The sequence below is a fragment of the Pocillopora verrucosa genome, chromosome 4, assembly GCF_036669915.1.
Source record: "Pocillopora verrucosa isolate sample1 chromosome 4, ASM3666991v2, whole genome shotgun sequence".
Taxonomy (NCBI): Eukaryota; Metazoa; Cnidaria; class Anthozoa; order Scleractinia; family Pocilloporidae; genus Pocillopora; species Pocillopora verrucosa.
Genome location: NC_089315.1, coordinates 5,523,291 through 5,541,147, shown reverse-complemented (window position 1 = coordinate 5,541,147; position 17,857 = coordinate 5,523,291). Strand labels below are relative to the sequence as shown.

At 38.2% G+C, this 17,857-nt stretch overlaps 2 protein-coding genes and 1 long non-coding RNA gene across 4 annotated transcripts; 2 read left to right on the top strand and 1 right to left on the bottom strand.

Annotated features, from left to right (window-relative positions):
- The first annotated feature begins 131 nt into the window (after window positions 1–131).
- LOC131794743 (uncharacterized) lies at window positions 132–5,246 on the top strand. The gene is made up of 2 exons (XM_059112288.2): window positions 132–2,172; window positions 2,260–5,246. Exons 1-2 carry the CDS (start codon window positions 2,035–2,037, stop codon window positions 3,130–3,132), a joined length of 1,011 nt encoding a protein of 336 aa, XP_058968271.2. The 5' UTR covers window positions 132–2,034; the 3' UTR covers window positions 3,133–5,246.
- Window positions 5,247–7,562: 2,316 nt separating this feature from the next.
- Window positions 7,563–10,040, top strand: LOC131794726 (uncharacterized). Of its 2 annotated transcripts, none has more exons than XM_059112273.2 (2): window positions 7,563–8,709; window positions 8,796–10,040. In XM_059112273.2, the coding sequence occupies exons 1-2, from the start codon at window positions 8,566–8,568 to the stop codon at window positions 9,729–9,731; spliced, it is 1,080 nt and encodes a 359-aa protein (XP_058968256.2). In that variant the 5' UTR covers window positions 7,563–8,565; the 3' UTR covers window positions 9,732–10,040. The 2 variants fall into 2 exon arrangements, with proteins under 2 accessions (XP_058968256.2, XP_066022232.1); XM_066166135.1 differs by having other exon boundaries at window positions 8,573–8,709; window positions 8,801–10,040.
- A 2,466-nt stretch (window positions 10,041–12,506) lies between these two features.
- On the bottom strand, window positions 12,507–16,318 carry LOC131773194 (uncharacterized). Its single transcript, XR_010717314.1, has 3 exons — window positions 15,813–16,318; window positions 14,312–15,597; window positions 12,507–14,143 (listed from the first exon to the last, which is right to left on the bottom strand). It is a non-coding gene; the product is annotated as an uncharacterized lncRNA (long non-coding RNA).
- Between the last annotated feature and the right edge of the window lie 1,539 nt (window positions 16,319–17,857).

The following is a 17,857-nucleotide window of genomic DNA, read 5'->3' as shown; positions in this document are numbered from 1 at the left end:
ATTTAGTGCATCCAAAATATCCTGTTAAAGAGAGAGAGAGAAAAAGGAAACTTGAAAGAGAAGAAAAAGGAAACTTGAAAAAATCGTTGCTTCGACATGCCGCCCTTTGACTATTTGATGGACAGACTTGCGTTTTTTTCATTTCCCACTCGTAGACTAATTACATAAAAAATTTTTTTCAGAATAATGAACTATCCAACCTTATTTACGGACATTTTAAAGCGTAAACTAGGAAATCCACACCTATTGCCATGGGGATTCTGTAACAAGCTATCTGTGTATTTTTGAACTTCGCTTAAGTTCGCTCACATCACGTCCAACAAATTTGAAAAAAGCATTTTAACACTTAAAACACTACTGAAGTTTTCCATCCACGCGGGAGGAGGGATGAAGTATTTTCCCAATCCTCGGTATTGAAACGCTTAAATGCATCCTTAAGCGTGCGCATTAGAGTCGAGTTCGCGCGCAAAAATCTCGGAGAAGAATTGTCATCATCTTCGACAGAGTTTCCCGTCCTTGTAAAACTGCAAAGGTGATAATTTTTACTTGTTCATTCCGCGTAGCTTAGCATCAAATGCTAAAGACACCTCAAGCGGCTTAGAGTCATAACACCTTTTGCTAGACATTAACGCAAAGTATTCATTCATTTGTGTCGAGCGTTGGTTCAATAAAATCATTGTACATTCATTAACGCCATACTAAACTTCATTAAGGCGGAGTAAACTTTAAATAGTGCGATTAATATATGCATGAACATTCAATAGCATCAAGGTGCAATCTATAGCACCTTTGGACATTCGTACACACGGAATGTAACGTTAATAGCACGAACTGACAAACCATAGCATTTATGGACAAATAATAGCACGGTGCGAAACAACATTAACAACCAACAAAGAGCGATTACAACTTGGAGAAAGACTGCGTGTTCGCACACTGTTAAGAAATAAAAATGTATTGACTTATTTATCCTTCAATTTACTCTCTATTTAGACAACAGGGCAGGTATGTCTGCATAAAACGGAACCACTGCCCCCATTTAGTTGGGGTTATTGAGCCGACATTTCGCTGTAACGCTTGTAGCAACAGCTGAGTCCGATTTGCATCAGTGCTATCCTTGTCGCTTGGCTTCTTCACGATTGTTCATTTGTTGTTGCACTTCTGGGCGGCTTCTTAATGGCTGCCTTGAGCGCATTGATACCTTGTTCTACAACGTTGAGGAAAAGACTATTTAGTGGCAGTTTCTTGAGTTCTGTTTTTTGCCCGGGATCAGCGGGGTTATGGTGGGCAGGTGTGTTGAGAGCCTAAACGTAATAACTGTCCTAAATGTAATAAAGTCCTAAATGTAATAACATTTAGTTCTAAATGAAATAAGCCTCTAATGCAATCGTTTAACTCCGTTAGTGAATGTACAGTGATTTTATTGAACTAACACTCGGCACAAATGAATGAATACCTTGCGTTGATGCTTAGCAAAAGGTGTACTTTACTAGAATAAGGGGCAGATGTCATTAATGAATCGGTTGCTATGAAATCATACGAACTTTGAATCCATTCAAAACCTGAGAATGAAGAACTGTCTTGAGACAGAACAGGAAAGCGTCTTGAAAAAATTATCCGAAATACTTCCTGCTGAAGGTTATTGGTTTTCATTATCACTTTGCAATGCCTACAAACACAGGTTATCCTTGTGAAAGAGGCTTTAAAGACTGAAGCCCTCAAATAATAAAAATTAGTCACTCAATTTAATTGACGTATGTTTCTTGTATCGTAGAGCTTTAACCAAGGTAAGGCCAAAGATCGAGGCATGCTCAATCATGTTCGTTTATACGATCGCCCTTAGCAATCAAAATATTCAGAACCATAAGAAACTAATAACAAAATTTGGGAAAACATAAACAAGGTTACTGCTTCATGTCTGAACACATCGCCAAGTCTCCTCATTTATATCACTTTCCCCTCTATTTATGGAAATGACTCTATATAGGGTCGCAAAATAAGTAAAACATATATAGCGGAGGAAGTAGCTGTACAATGGCGTCTAAAAGTTCTCTTGAAGATTTTGAAAAGCGACTTGACGAAGTTCTTAAAAAGTGTGACCTACAGTCGAAATTTTTTACAGGGTGCTACGCTAGAAACCCTTCATCAGTAGCTCATTTGATTGGACCCGATGTAAGACTTGGACGAAATTCAGATTTAGTTCGTTATTTTTCTCTCTGGTTTATTTCAATTTGATATATTTCCCATTTTCGCTCCAAGTTTAGGACGGAAACCGCGGAAAAGGTTTGCGCAGTGACGAAGTCATTTGATAGAAAAAACATCACGATTTCGATGGATGGAAATCACGGAGAAGATCCCTCAAAACAATCGTTACGGTGGTCTTTAAAACAGCCGCAAGAGCGGGGACAACAATTTCACCCAGCACTTGCGAAACAAATTAATGTAAAAAGAACAATAGAGAGTGTAGAGGGTCAGCTTTTGACAAAGATGGAAGAGGAATTTCATTGCAAATTTGTCCAAGCGGAAGTTGGAATGTGTGGTTATGCTGTTAAAAAATCGAAAGTAGATTTATATAACGGAAGGATAGATGCTGTCGCTTTGCGTCAAATTCCGGAAGGTGACCCCGAAGTCGTTATCGTGGATTGGAAGACGTTTGCTAAATTTGATTCACCAACGAAATGGTGGGACGAAGCGACATATTTTAAAAATCCTCTTTACCAGTGTTTATTGTATCGTGAGCTTTTGCAAACTCACTTAAAGGTGAACGACATAAATGCTAGCGTTGGCATCATGTTGGTCCCACTCCGTCAAGCACGCCCAGGACAAGTTATGCCAGGCTTATGCACAAATTTTCAACATATGGAAGAAGAGGGTCTATTAGATACCATTAAAAGTTATCAATGGTTTTCTGAGGAAAGTAAATGTGTTCACACTGTTATTTTGCCCAATAAATTATTCACTGGAGAGCGCCTGAGTGACACATATTTAGAAGATGGAATTTTGAAGGAGACAGTTGTGGTTAAAGATATCGTAGATGACAGTGCTACTGTTGGAGACATGTGTGAAGAACTGGGACTTCTAAGGCTCGAGATAAAAGATTCACTAGCTGAGGACGAGGGTTTGTTCCCATGAGAAGAAAATGAGAGCTAAAGTGATGCTAAGAAAAAAGGGCGCTCTAGCCGTTTTAAGGGAATCTAAAAAGGGGAAAAAATAATCCAATTCTAATAATAACATTAGCTTTTGATTAACAGTGCTGGTTACGCTGCTTGATATATTTTCATTTGAACCGAGCAAAATAAATAGTTACGTTGCATATCATAATTTTAATTAGCGTAAAATGTCAGTGTTTAATCATTTACTCATTCATGAGGTATCTACGGTTTTCTCATTAATTGATTGATTGATTGATAAATAACGAATTAATCATTTAATAATCAAAACGAATCGATTTGGGAGACCTAAGTTGAATGAAAATTATTTTAAAGTAAATTATTTAAACGTGAGGGTGACATTTGATCGTGTAGTATAGTCGGATCGTCTGTTTGAGGGTAGTTCTGAGAAGGACTGTTGTCGGTAGTGGTGACAGACACTTAGACAAGTTTAAAGCCTGCATGGGTCTTGTAAACTGATTGGTCAGTTTTTCCGCGATGTTGTTGTAAGACTCACGCGATAATGTTAGCTTTTCCGTGTACTGGTAATTGTTTGTAATTTTTCAGCACCGTACTGAAAGTGAGTAGTAACTTGAAAAATATAAGACTTGAAAACTAAAAGTGCGCTTCTCTATTAGTTACGACTAAGCTACTCAAACGATAAATGAATAAGTTGAATTTGCAGACCTTTTCGTTTGCGGGAACTAACAATTGCAATTAGACGCCAAGTTCAATATTTTTCTTTTCCAGAATAAGTCAGACACGTGAAGAATGTAACGCATAACGCAATAATGACTACCTGAACGAATGCTTCGCTCAAGAGGATGACAAAATATGGTCGTGTCTTGCCTACTGCTCTGACGAAGGGCTAACGCTCGAAACGTCAGCTTCTTAACTCTTTACGGTTGCCAATTTACGTTATCAATCCAATTAATAATACTAAACTATCTTGCCCGCGTAGATACTCTAACTTACAGTTACCATTTCAATGAATGTTTAGTTATAACTCTTTAACAAGCAGTGCTGTAAGTTCTTAATGAAGAGTCCATAGAGGGAGTGAGCTGTTCCGACTACCGTAGGCCAGCTGGAGAGCAGTGCTTTCCTTGGGGAAGACTATTCTAGAGGAAAAGGCCAGACCACCAGAACACACTGGCATTTCGTAGTTGTTTCAAGAGTGTTTGCCGTTAAATGATCATGAGACAAAGGCGAACGTTATGCCGAACACCTTTCCAAGGTCCATACGTTTCTCTGATCATCTTAATGAACATAATTATTCTGCTGACCATAAATATCCGTTTGTCTCAATGTTTTTAAAATAACCTCTCATCAATCGAGAGCGAGGGTCGTACTTATATTTGCGCTAATGGCGAAATCTTGCATACGAACATTTATCAGCTGTAGACCGTAGGGGACAAGAATGGTTTCACTTTCTTAATAAATTAAGGGAGTCCCCACTCCCCCCACCCCCCCCAAACAAAAAAAAACAAAAAAAGAACAAAAAAGAAAAGAAAAGAAAAGAGAGAAGAAAGCACAAGTGGAGAGATTAAATGGCGTATATATTAGGGGAGTATTATTTCATCCAACACCAAATTCTCAGAATATGATTTTTAAGAAATGTACAGCGAGCAGTTAGGAGAATTTTCATCGTGATATTGAGAGTGGAAAGGTCAAAGATCAAGAACGGTGATTCATACCATAAGTAACTAGGTACCCCGTATTCTCCGATCCTTTTTAATGGTCATTCCCTCTCAGGACCACAAATCGTCTGAAGCGGTTGGAGATAGAATATTCAGTGGAAGATTCAAATATCATAGCAATTGCCTAATAAGAGGAGTTTGAGGTTATTTTCTAAAATACAGCCTAAACACCTGGTGCAGCTTAACTAAGAAGTAATTTGGGGCAGTGTGTCCTGCACACCTTCCTATACCCTCCCTGAGTAGACCAACAAATCCACTTTGATTAGAGCTACCCTTAAGCTGGGAAAAAAGTTGATTCAACTCCGATTGTTGTTTTTCTGGCTTTACACCCCTATGGGCATTAACATCTGACGAAGTTGTAAATAGGACTGAATTTACATGTATGTTAGATAAAAATTGTTTGCGCAGTAAGAGATGCTGTTTACTGTTTTAAGTAGAGCTCTGTCATAAAAAAAAATTTGTACAATATAGCCGCACTGAAAGATTTCTAGGAAAGCAGGATGGTGAACATAAAGTGTCAATTCAAGACAGAGTCATGATTACAGATAATTTTATACATGTTTCTTCTCTTTACTATGTTAAATAGCTATTTCTTACTTGGGCATTACTAAAATGAAACGTCTTCCAAATACCATTGGTGAACTGCTGAGCCTAAAGTTCGCATAAAAAAATCTCGGAGAAGTATTGTCATCGTCTGCGACAGATTCCGTCCGGAGATGTTTCCCGTCCTTATCAAAACGCAAAGGCGACGATTTTCACTTATTCATTCCGCGTAGTGTAAGTGGAAGCTTAGCATCAAAGGTTAAGAAATTCCATGAGGCATAAAATCATTTCTTTACTGGTAAAGGGGACGGCTATCATTATATTAACTTTGTCAGTCACAAAAAGTAAATCGATCACTTTGAAATCATATGAGCTTTGAATCCATTTCAAAACCTGAGAATGAAGAACTGCCTTGAGACAGAACAGAAAAGCGTCTTCTTAAAAAAAAATTTTCCGAATTACTTCCGGCTGAAGGTTTTTGGTTTTCATTATCACTTTGCAATGCATACAAACATAGGTTATCCTTGTGAAAGAAGATTAAAAGAGACTGGAATACTCAAATAATGAAAATAATGCGAACATAGCGAAAAGGTCGCTTTCGAGTGCTGTGCACTTAACGATCGTATTTGCACATTGTAACTTAATAACTACAGTCTGAATGCCCGTTCGAAATTTAGATACTTCAGGAAATTATAACCATTTTAGATCCTTATTTTACTTCAACTTCCTAGTCTGGCGTTACCCTCTTTCACCCGACTAACCTCCTTACACCCCCCCCCCTCACTCTCCCTCTCTCCCTCTCTCCCTCTCCTTCCCTCTCTGTCTCTTGAACATTTTAAAGGGATGAGAGAAAGGTTTGGGTGGTGCTGAATTCATGTAATGTGTAAACTTCGCATTGAAAATTTCACTTTAGTCTCAAAATTGTTAAGGTCATTTCTATAATCAATGTAACATTGTTAAGGTCATTTTCTATAATAATGCACGTGGATTTTGGGAAAGACAACGATCTGCCTTTTTTGTCATAAGGGTATGTCACCCAAATGCAAACTCGTATCAAGATCTTGAACCTCGACAGAGCTACGAATTGCACGAAAACGAGAAGAAGCGTCTATGTGGGGACAGAGTTATTGAACTTGTTTGCACCACTGGTCTTCACCACAACCTAAGGTATGGGAAAAAATTGCAACAGATACCATGGCCGACTAACTGAGCTGATGTCAACAAGGAAAGGAGAGAGTTGTGCGAAGACCATCTCATGGATTAGAGCGGAAATGTCTTTCGTTTTATTAAGATCCGCTCTATTGTGTCTGAGAGGCTCAAGGACTATGAAGAGAGTTACGTGCGACATTAAGAACACTGACATTGACATCCAAACAACAGAAAGCGCCATGTCCATTGAACTTAACACTTACATTCTGTAATATATTCCTTTTCTTTTATTCTCTTCGTAAATGTTGACATGTAGACTATTTGTCGTTCACAAGTATTTGAAAGATTTAATTCTAAATTGTTGCTTTTATGTTGATAATTTTACCAATGAACTCTTATTTTACCTAAGCTATACAAGTTCTTCGGAGTTGATATTCACTTATTTACATAAGGCACGATTTGTTTTCGTTCTATATCCATCTGTAAATATTGACTGAGTTGTGAGTAAACAGTCTTAATGGAGAATAATGGTCCGTGTGTCATTCTTCCATTCAATTTTCGTTTAAAATCAGAAATTAAAAATTGATGTCAATTTTTGATCTTAGTTGTTTTTTATCATAAAAAATCCGAAAATGCCAAATCGAAAATTTCTGACTTTACTTTACTTTAATCCTGTCAACAATGAAGAGAAAAAGGAAACTGAGCGGCTTTTTTTTTTCTTCTCTGACAATGTTGCAGTCTGTGGCATGGCTTATTTTTTCTGTTTTCGGCGGTAGTCTAAAAATTGAAAGTTGAAAATTACAATCATTCAATTTTTGTTTTTCGGCCAAAATATTGCAAATCGTTGACAGAACTACCCAAGAAGGAGGGGGAGGGGTCCATTCGCACGGTAATTTGTTTGCCCCTAACACCCCCTCCCCAGATCCCCTTCCTTCCATGCAAATTATTTTTGCCCCTGCCCCCTCCCTCCCCTCCCATGTTACACTTCTCTGGAAAGGAGGAAACGGGAAATTCGTATTTATCGCGTAGTCACTTTTCCAAACATGAACGACATCATTGCTGAGTACTTGAAGGATCTTGTAATAACTCAAAGAAAAACAGACTCCGAGGAGAGCTTATTGTAAAACGAAAGACCTTAGTTCGAGGTTAGTTAGGAGGTTTTGTTTTTAGAATGGGATAAATTTACACAACCGCCTGTCAAATGACGGGTTTGAGCAGTGCATAAGTATAAGTTTATTAAACTTAAGTGCTTGTTGTTCGCTATTTTCTTCTTTTGTCGACCTTCATTTCCTTGTTTGTATAGCCGTCTATACTAGCACAGTTCAGGGTTCAAAATAAATTTTCAGCTTTTAGCGTGAATTTGTAGGCTTTTTGTTAAGGCTCATATTTTTCCCGGCTGTCAATTATAATTATAACATAGCTAGTAAATTTGTCTAATCAAATTCAATCGCACGAGCGTGCTTCATATTCCTATTGTACACGCTCATGACGTCAGCAAACAAATCCCTCGCGAAAAAAAATTTTTTCGTCGGGTTGAAAATGTTATAAAACAATTTGTTCATACGTCAGCTGTGCGTTCATCGAGGTATGAAGCACGCGGGAAGTTTGGAGAGCACTGAACCAATTGTTAATTATTATATTTCTATAATGTATAAGTCGAAATTGAGGACGATTCGTTAACTTTTTGTATTCCCGTTTATTTTGCATAAAACTGGGTTTAATTTTAGGTCACTCGATTTAACTGACGTATGTTTCTTGCATCGCAGAGCTTTAACCAAGGTAAGGCCAAAGATCAAGGCATGCTCAAGCATGTTCGCTTCTACGATCACGGGTAGCAATAAAAATATTCAAAACCATAGAAACTAATAACTACATATGGGAAACATAAACAAGATTACTGCTTCATGTCTAAACACATCGCCTAACCTCCTCATTTAAATAACTTTTCCCATTAATTATGAACATGACACTATATAGGGTCGCGAAACAAGCAAAAACACATACATAGCGAAGGACGTGGTTGTACAATGGCATCTAAAAGTTCCCTTGAAGATTTTGAAAAGCGAATTGTCGAAGTTCTTAAACACTGTGACCTACAATCGAAAGAGGAAAAATTCACAAAGAGCGATACCAGAAGCCCTTCACTAGTAGCTCATTTGATGGGACCCGATGTAAGACTCGATCGAAATTCAGATTTAATTAGTTATTTTTTCTCTGACTTATTTCAATTTGATATATTTCTCATTTTCTCTTAAAGTTTAGGACGGAAACCATTAAAAAGGTTTGTGCAGTAAAGAAGTCATTTGATATAGAAAATATAACGATTTCAATGGATGGAAATCACGGAGAAGGTCCCTCAAAACAATCGTCATCGCAAGAGTGGGGACAACAGTTCCACCTAACACTTGCGAAACAAATTAATGAACAAAGAACAAGAGAGAGTGTAGAAGGTCAGCTTTTGAAAAAGATTGAAAAGAAATTTAATTGCAAATTTGTCCAAGCGGAGGTTGGAATCTGTGGTTATGCTGTTAACAAATCAAGAGTTGATTGCTATAAAGGAAAGATAGATGCTGTCGCTTTGCGTCAAAGTCCAAGAGGTGACTCCGAAGTCGTTGTCGTGGAATGGAAGACGTTTGCTGATGATTTACAAGATCCGATGAAATGGTGGGACGGAGCGACACATTTTAAAAACCCCCTTTATCAGTGTTTATTGTATCGCAAGCTTTTGCAAACTCACTTAGAGGTGAACGACATAACAGTTCGCATTGGCATTATGTTGGTTCCATCCCATCAAGCACGCCAAGGAGAAGTCGTGCCAGGCTTATGCACAGATTTTCAAAATATGGAAAAAGAGGGTCTGTTGGAAACCATTAAAAGTTTTCAATGGCTTTCCGAGGAAAGTGAATGTGTTCACACTGTTATTTTGCCCTGTAAATTATTCAATCGCGAGCGTCTGAGTGACACATACTTAGAAAATGGAGTTTTAAAGGAGACAACTGTGGTTAAAGATATCATCGATGACAGTGCTACTGTTGGAGACATGTGTGAAGAACTGGGACTTCTAAAACTCAAGATAGAAGATTCACTTGCTGAGGACGATAGAAAAAGCGATGAAGAGGAAGACAAAAGTGATGCTAAGAAGAAAGGGCGCTTTAGCCGCGTTAAGGGAATGTTCAAAAGTAAAAAAAAATAATCCAATTCTAATAATAACATCAACTTTTGATTAACAGCGCGGGTTACGCTGCTCATACATATTCACTGAACCGAGCAAAATAAATTGTTACGTTGCATTATCATAATACTAATTGGCGTAAAATGTCAGTGTCTACTCATTTACTCATAGCGAAGTATCTACGGGCATGGGCAGAAATGAAGGACATCATGGCGGCCAAGCATGCGCAGAGTTTTCCTAATGCCCTTTAAAAATGTCCGAAGCTTCTAAGGATTTGTATGGCAAAGTTCTAATATTAAAAAATTTTGAAAAAATTAAGGAAAAATTTCCGCACAGCCCCATACTTAATTATGCATGTACATCTTACTGGTGATACACTGAAAAATAAAGCCCCATATATGGATGTATAATGATGTATGGGGCTGTGCGGAAATTTTGCCAAAATTAAAATAGTTATCGTACTTGCGAGCATCGGTGTGCTATCGTGTTAGTGAGTTGCTGCTTTGGACGAAATTTCGAGGTTCACGCTCGTTTCGTCTTTGATCCCAAACAAATTACGCAAATCCCATATAAGAGTCATATTGCACTTCCATACAAACACAGTAAATTGGCTGAAATAGCCAAACTTCGACCCGGCACATCCACGAAAGAAGACAATATTGGTAGGTTGCGAGCATCGCGCTGCGAACAGGGGTCTCTTATCTCTCATTTTGTGCCGCTTTTTTGGATGAATGTGGCATTCTCTTTGATCCCCGTAAAGTTGAAGATTTGCAGTATTCATCGCGAACAGAACTTTCGCCTTTAGTCACGCAGAAAAGATGTCGCAGAAGTTGGATCGACGGTTCTTCCCGTACAAATGGTTTCCGACGCCATTTTTACTTTCAAAGGCTTGGTATCTTAGCTTGTTTACATAGGTCAGATGATATAAATAAAGAAAACTGATTGGTTCAAGGGTGATATTAAAAAATAACCGTGCTTTGCCGTAACGCTATCCATTCCGTGACATGGTTGCGTGACTTCCAATTTAGGCATAAACGTGACGCAAGTTTCTCATTTCTTTCCGGTCTCAATCTGTTATTTTGCAATAAAGTAATAAAACATCTTACCTCTCCAGTTTCGTAATCACTTGAAACATTTACAATGTCGGACGCACCTCCTCCCAACTATATATTTAATACGAAATTGGCACCACAACCTCCTTCACTGAAATATGTCTCACAGTCCATGGCGGAAAATGTTGCATTTACCTTTGACATACCTTTCCCTATGCTTAAAGCTTGGAATGAATACCTTGATAAACCAGAAAATGAAGGGACAGAGGAAGAAGAACACGTGGATGGTGAACTGACGCAAGGTCCGATCACGCTGGAAGTATTTCAGAAACGTATGAGGAAAAAATATAAAACTTACATAGACCTGTTTGAACTTATTATTCCTAGCAATCTGTTTTCTATCAGAAAATCGGAAGAAGTGAGAGAAGAGTTGAAAGAATCTCTGCGAAAATTAGCTTCTTCTGTGAAGTCTCAATACAAGCAGATCAGGGGGAGAAAGGGCCTTGCCCTGAACTCGAAAATAAAAAAGTTCCATGTGTTTGAGAGACATGTTCAGTCAGTAGCAGAGCTGGAGAGGGAAAATGAACAACTAAAGGAGTTGCATGAAGAAATTGAAGAGTGGAAATCAAACTATGCAAATTTGGAGGAAGAAAAGAGAAAAATGCTTCATGAAATGCAAGCTGAAATAAGAACACTTCAAGATGATTTTGAAAAAGCTGAGACCACAAATAAAGAATTAATTGATTACATTGAACGCCTGCAGACAGCTCAGCAAGACTACAAGGGGAAAGACATTTCTCAAGTGAAGAAAAAGTCGAGGACTTTGAAGACTTTCATGACAAGAGCTCAGACAGCACTGTGGTTTGCTAAGTCCTTTGGACTAGAAATTGAGTCAGTTGCCATGAGAGAAGTTCAGACTGGAAGCAAGCATAATGTAAAAATGGCCAGTGATGACCAGCAAGAAAACACTGCCACAGGGTTTGACTCCCTTTCAGAAGAGGAAAAAGAAAAAGTAGATAAAATTTTATTTCTATTAGACAAATTTTGTGTGGGGGACTCATTTTATCATGAGTTCTCAATGTATAATGATCTTCTTAAATCATATATAATCAAGCAACGGCAAACACAACTAAATGACATGTGCCATATTGTATCTACACCTGGGAGGGCTGAGGGGGCAGAAGTTTCATTCAAGGAACTTCTCAAGGAAAGGGTGCAAGATTTAATCGACCAAAATCCAGAATTTGATTTTGAAAATGAAATTATTAAAGTTAAAATATCAGGGGATGGGGCAAGGATGACTCGCAATACAACCTTTATCATTCTTTCTTTTGCTTTGTTGCAAAATAACAGTCATTTAATGTCAGCAAGGGGAAATAACACAATCACCATTGTGAAGGGCTCAGAAAATTATGAAACACTGAAGGAGTCATTTGCTAATGTTTTTTCACACATAAATGATCTAAATTCAATGACCAAAATCACAATGAATGGGAAAGAAATAAAACTTGAATTATTTTTGGGGGGAGATTATAAATTCATTTTAATCATGTTGGGTCTCAAAGGTGCCACCTCTTTCTATGCTTGTGCATGGTGCAAAGTTCACAAAGATAAAAGATGGGATATGAACCATGAGGAAGATTTTTACAATAAGCCACCATTGCAAAGAACACTAAAAGAATTAAAAGAATTATCAAAAAAGGGCAGAGAAAATTTTTGCTGTGAACATGAGCCTCTATTAAACATTGAGTTAGATCATGTAATTTTAGACGAATTGCACCTTTTGCTTAGAGTAGTTGATGTGTTACTAAATAATTTACTGGAGGATGTATTACAGTGGGACAAAAAAGATGATTTAAATAAGAAAAGGGGAGAAAAGAAAGGTGTTCATCGAGAGAGGCTGCAGGCTGCAGTACGCTCATGTGGGGTTAGTTTTGATATCTGGGAAAAAACCAATGCTGATGGAAAGGGATCAGGCACCTATGATTTTACAAGTTTGCTTGGGAATGACAAAAAGCAACTCCTGAGAGAGCTCCCAGGCAAAATTTTAAGTGTTGTTCAGACTTCAACTTCAAATACTGTCAAGAAAATATGGGAAGACTTTAGGGAACTATATACATTTATTGGAAGTGGTCAAAATTCAGATAAGCAAATTACAGATTTTTTTGAAAAGGCTAAAAGCTGGGTAAACCTTTTCATTTCTCTAAGAGACAAAAGAAAGGGCTATGAACGTGCACGAATAACACCGTATATCCATGCTATGGTGTTCCATATCCCCAAGTTCTTCAGGACCCACAAGTCTGTAAAAATTTTCACAGGGCAGGGTGTGGAGAAAAACAATGATTATGTTAGAAATATTGTATTACATAAATCAAATAAATGGGATGCTGCCTCAGATGTCCTAAAAGTTGAGGCCAGACAATGGGCACTACGTAAATCAGAAAGGGAGAAAAGGCCATATAATAAATCAAATACAGAATACTGGGAAAAAGATCTCCTTGAGGCAAGGAGCAAGAAAAGGAAAACAACATTTGATCCTGAAGAACCTGAGTAACGCTTAGTTTACCACGAGGGTAACATATATATCTGGGGTAGTTTCAGTGACCACCACTGCACTGAACAATGGAGAGAACTCAGTATTGAAAAATAGAACAATAACAACAATGATTGGGATAGCAATCTCAAATACTACAAAACTATTGATTTTTTTCTTCTTTGGATTGTAAAAATGTTCTCTTAAAGCTAGCATTCAATGAAGTGGAGGTCTACTCTTGTGTCCTTTATACTTACTTAACAAATTGAAAAACAGCCTGCACACCGCAAGTACTTCTAGGTTGTAAATATGAAAAATTTGACTCAATATAAGAATATGTAATGAACTACTACAAAAATATAGATTTTCTATTTTGTAATAAATACACAATGCCAAATAGAATCAAATCAAGTCTTGGTTTCTTTAATTTGTCTCATGTCAGGCTACATGCTGCTTTACAAAAAGAAATACTCAATTTTTCTGGCCTATATCGTGGGCAAGGTGTAATTGACTCCCCTGTCAAGCTATGAGTCTTTGGACTCCATGACAAAAACAATCTGACCTTCACAGGAAAGTCAATTTGCACCCCATCCCCTATACTATCTATTAGCCTGTGCCACCCATTAGGAAAGTGGCATCTTATAAAATCCTGTTTTTCAAGGAGGATGTATCCACTGTCATTACTTTTCCGTCCCTTATCTTTGAACAAAAAGTTAAAATAAGTGTGGTTAAAAGCAATGACAGTGGGTAATTGAGACTTCGATTTTAATTGCTCTAAAATACCAATGTGGAGACCCTCACTGGCATCAGCAATCTCTTGCTGTGTGAGCCTTGGGTTGTTGAATGACCTAAGGGCAAGGAAAAAACATTCATCTTAAAAAATAGCATTACAATTTTTACATTGAATAGGAAATTATTACATACAAGCACAGAATATCAACAGAGAAAACCAATGTAACGGATTTCTCCTGTTTTTTGTGTAATTATAAAGCTGTTAATCACACATGATATCTCACCTCAAAGCAAAGGCGTTTAAATTCTCTTCTGGCTCCCAGGAGTTTTGTAGGCTCGAGTAGCCCTTCCACTTGATGAAGTATTCAATCTAGACCAACGATTGAGTAAGGTTTAACGAGTATTCGTTATGAAAGAGAGATTCATTTCAGTCAAACACTCGGAGCAAAGCAGATTCGCTTATCTTTTTCTTACTGACTCTTTTTGAAACGACTCTTTCGATCTCGTAGAATCTAGATTTTTTTCTCTTTCTCTCTGTGTAAAAATCCGCGGTACTGAGATCATTCAGCGATTTGTAAAACAAAATTCTTGGCATTTCGCTCACTGATAGCTTTCCGACTGCTTCACAACCAAGCTACGCAGACTCAGCAGGGTCAAAATGTACAAAATAGAGCCCGCGTCACGAACCGCTGACTGTCCTAAATTTCTGCCCATGGGTTTTTCATTAATTGGTTGATTGATAAATCACGAATTAGTCATTTAATAATCAAAATGAATCGATTTGGGAGACCTAAGTTAAATGAAAATTGTTCTAAAATAAATTATTTAAGCCTGCGAATAACATTTGATTGTGTAGTCTGATCGTCTGTTTGAGGGTCGTCCTGAGAAGGACTGTTTTCAGTAGTGGTAACTGACATTTAGACAAGTTAAAGCCTACATGGGTCTTGTAAACTGATTGGTCAGTTTTTCCGTGATATTGTTGTAAGACTCACGCGAAAACTTTAGTTCGTTCTATTAAATTCATTACTACTGCTGGTTAAGTATTGCGCAAAGACCCAGTCAGTAGTGTGGATCAAGAGTCGATTACGTTCAACAGTGTGAGTGTTGACATCGCCATTTCTCGCCGGCCGCACTCGTCTGTTTTAAGTCAGTGTTATCTTAAATTTCTTGCTAGTTTCTCCGATGTACGAAGAGTGGCACCTGGAGCACTTGATCTTGTAAACTGCTCCTTGTCTGTTGTTTGATTCTTCCTTGTTTTCGACGTTAGTATGTGGGTGATGTAGTGTTTTTATCGGTCGGTGAGCGATGCCGATCTTGTAGGGTTGAGAGATGCGCGAGATGGTTCCGTTTTAGTGTACGGTGGTACAAAATGTATCGTCAAAGTGGCGTAGCCATGGTTACATCCTTTTCGGCGAGTCGAAAGAGCGCGTTTGTCGATGTTCTGCATTGCAATTTCTGCGACGACAACGGAAACTGGCGAGCCAATAGCTGTTCCGTGTAATTTTTGATAATTTACCAGTACCGTTACACTGAAAGTGAGTAGTCGCCTGAAAAACTCAAGACCTGAAAACTAAAAGAGCGCTTCTTGATAAGTTACGAGTAAGCTACTCAAACAATAAATGAATAAGTTGAATTTTGCTGATTGGAGATTTTTTTTGTTTGCGGGAACAAACATTTGCAATTGGAGAGGACAGAAATTTCTCTCAGACACCAAGTTCAATATTTTTCTTTCCCAGAAGAAGTTGCACGAATGAAGGAGCTAACGTATAACGCAATAATGACTACCTATTGCTGATGACTAACTTCCTCTCGACCAGTCTCCATCTGGTTCGGTTTTCCTCCACTTTTTCGTTACCCAGAGAGATTCGTAGATCATGAATACCTGAGGATCTTGGCTAAACATTCGGCTGATAAACGTCGTCCCCAATTAGTTCAATCTGTAATTAGCATCCTACGTATTTAGAGCTCTGTAGTGTCCTCGCTATTTCTCCTTTTATTGAGACTGAAGCCCGAACAGGTTGACCTTGGGATGCATGTAAGCGTCATCTCCAACCACTAAGAATGTTCTGGCCATGGAAACGCTCTCCTTGGTCATGAAAATGGCAGTTTTTGATATGATTTTCGGTTCTTTCCACTTGATGAAGCCAACGAAATTTGCATCCTTTTCTCCTACTACTGGAATACCAATTACACATATTGTAGTGGATACAACTCCCCTATGCCTGCAAGAATACATCGGAATCAGAGGAAAGGATCATCAACGATTACTTGCTCTGGAAATTCCTCGGCCACTTTTCATCTGTTAAGAAACGGTGATAAGGAAATGAATCCAGGACCTGATAAGAATTCAACAGCTAATTGTCTTAGGAAACAAATGGTGTTTTGTTTAATGAATGCTCGATCGACCAGAAACAAATCGTCTGATATTTTTTTTAACTCATTTGTGATAACAAACCAGATGTAGTTGCTATTAATGAAACCTGGCTTACAACTAGAGCCACTAAAGTTGAGGCTTGTCTTGATGGTTGTAAAATCGAGGATCATACGCGTACTGGATGTCGTGGTGGTGGAACTGCACCTATAGATAGTGATTCATTGTGTTTCAAAAAAGCCGATGTTGGCCAGAAAATGAGTTTTCTGAATGGCTTGTGACGTCATCGTCACACACTGTGCGTGTCGTCATCGTATACCGGCCGCCGTATTCTGTAGATCATCAAGTACTTGGTAGTGTTTTCATCACGAAGTTTTCTGAATATTTGGAATATCCAGTACTCTGCAAAGAACAACTGCTGATTACAGAAGACTTCAATTTCCACATTGACGATGTGCAAGATCCTAATTCCTCAGCGTTTTCGGACATGTACTTTTATGTTGTCTTCTTTCAGTCTGCACTAACATGCGCATGTCGAAATTGTCTTAGAGTCTTTTCCGTTGAATGAGCCAAAGGCGAATGTGCGTCCCCGGCGCTCGTTACGTCGAACACCTTTCCACGGTTCATACGTTTCTTTGATAATGTTAGTGACCACAATTATTTTGCTGACCATAAATATCCGTCATGGTTTTGAAAATTACCTTTCATCAACCGAGAGCGAGGGCCGTACCTATGTTAGCGCAAGCACTTATCAGCTATCGGCCGTTGGGAGCAACTATAGCCTTCACCTACTCAATAAATTAGGGCGGTCCCCCCCCATTCCCCACCCCCCCACCGGAAAAAAAAAGGAAAGAAAGGAGAGTAGAAAGCAAAAGTGGAAAGAATAGCTAGCAAATTAATTAAGGGAATATCAACTGATCCAGCACCAAATTCTCAGAAAATGATTTTTTAAGAACTGTGCGGCGAGGAATTAGGAGAACTTTCATCGCGATATTGGGAGTGAAAAGGTCAAAGATCAAGAATAGTGACTGATACCACAAGCAACTAAGTACCCCGTATTCTCCGATCCTACTAAATGGCCATTCCCTTTCAGGACCACAAATCGTTCGAGCAATACCAGTTAACGAACAAAATACAGTTTTAAGACTTGATTTGATACTACAGTTTGTTATCTCAGAAGCCGTTGGAGATAGAATATTCAGTGAAAGATTCAAATACAACAGCAATTTGTCTGATAAAAGGAGTTTGAGGTTATTTTCTAAAATACAGCCTAAACACCTGGTGCAGAAAAGCAGGATGGTGAACATAAAGTGTCAATTCAGAGTCGTATAATTACAGATAATTTATTTAAGTTCCTTCTCTTTACTATGTTAAATAGTTTTTTCTTACTTGGGCCTTACCTAAATGAAGCACCTTCCACATACCATTGAAAAATTGCTAGTCAGAATTAACCGAGCTA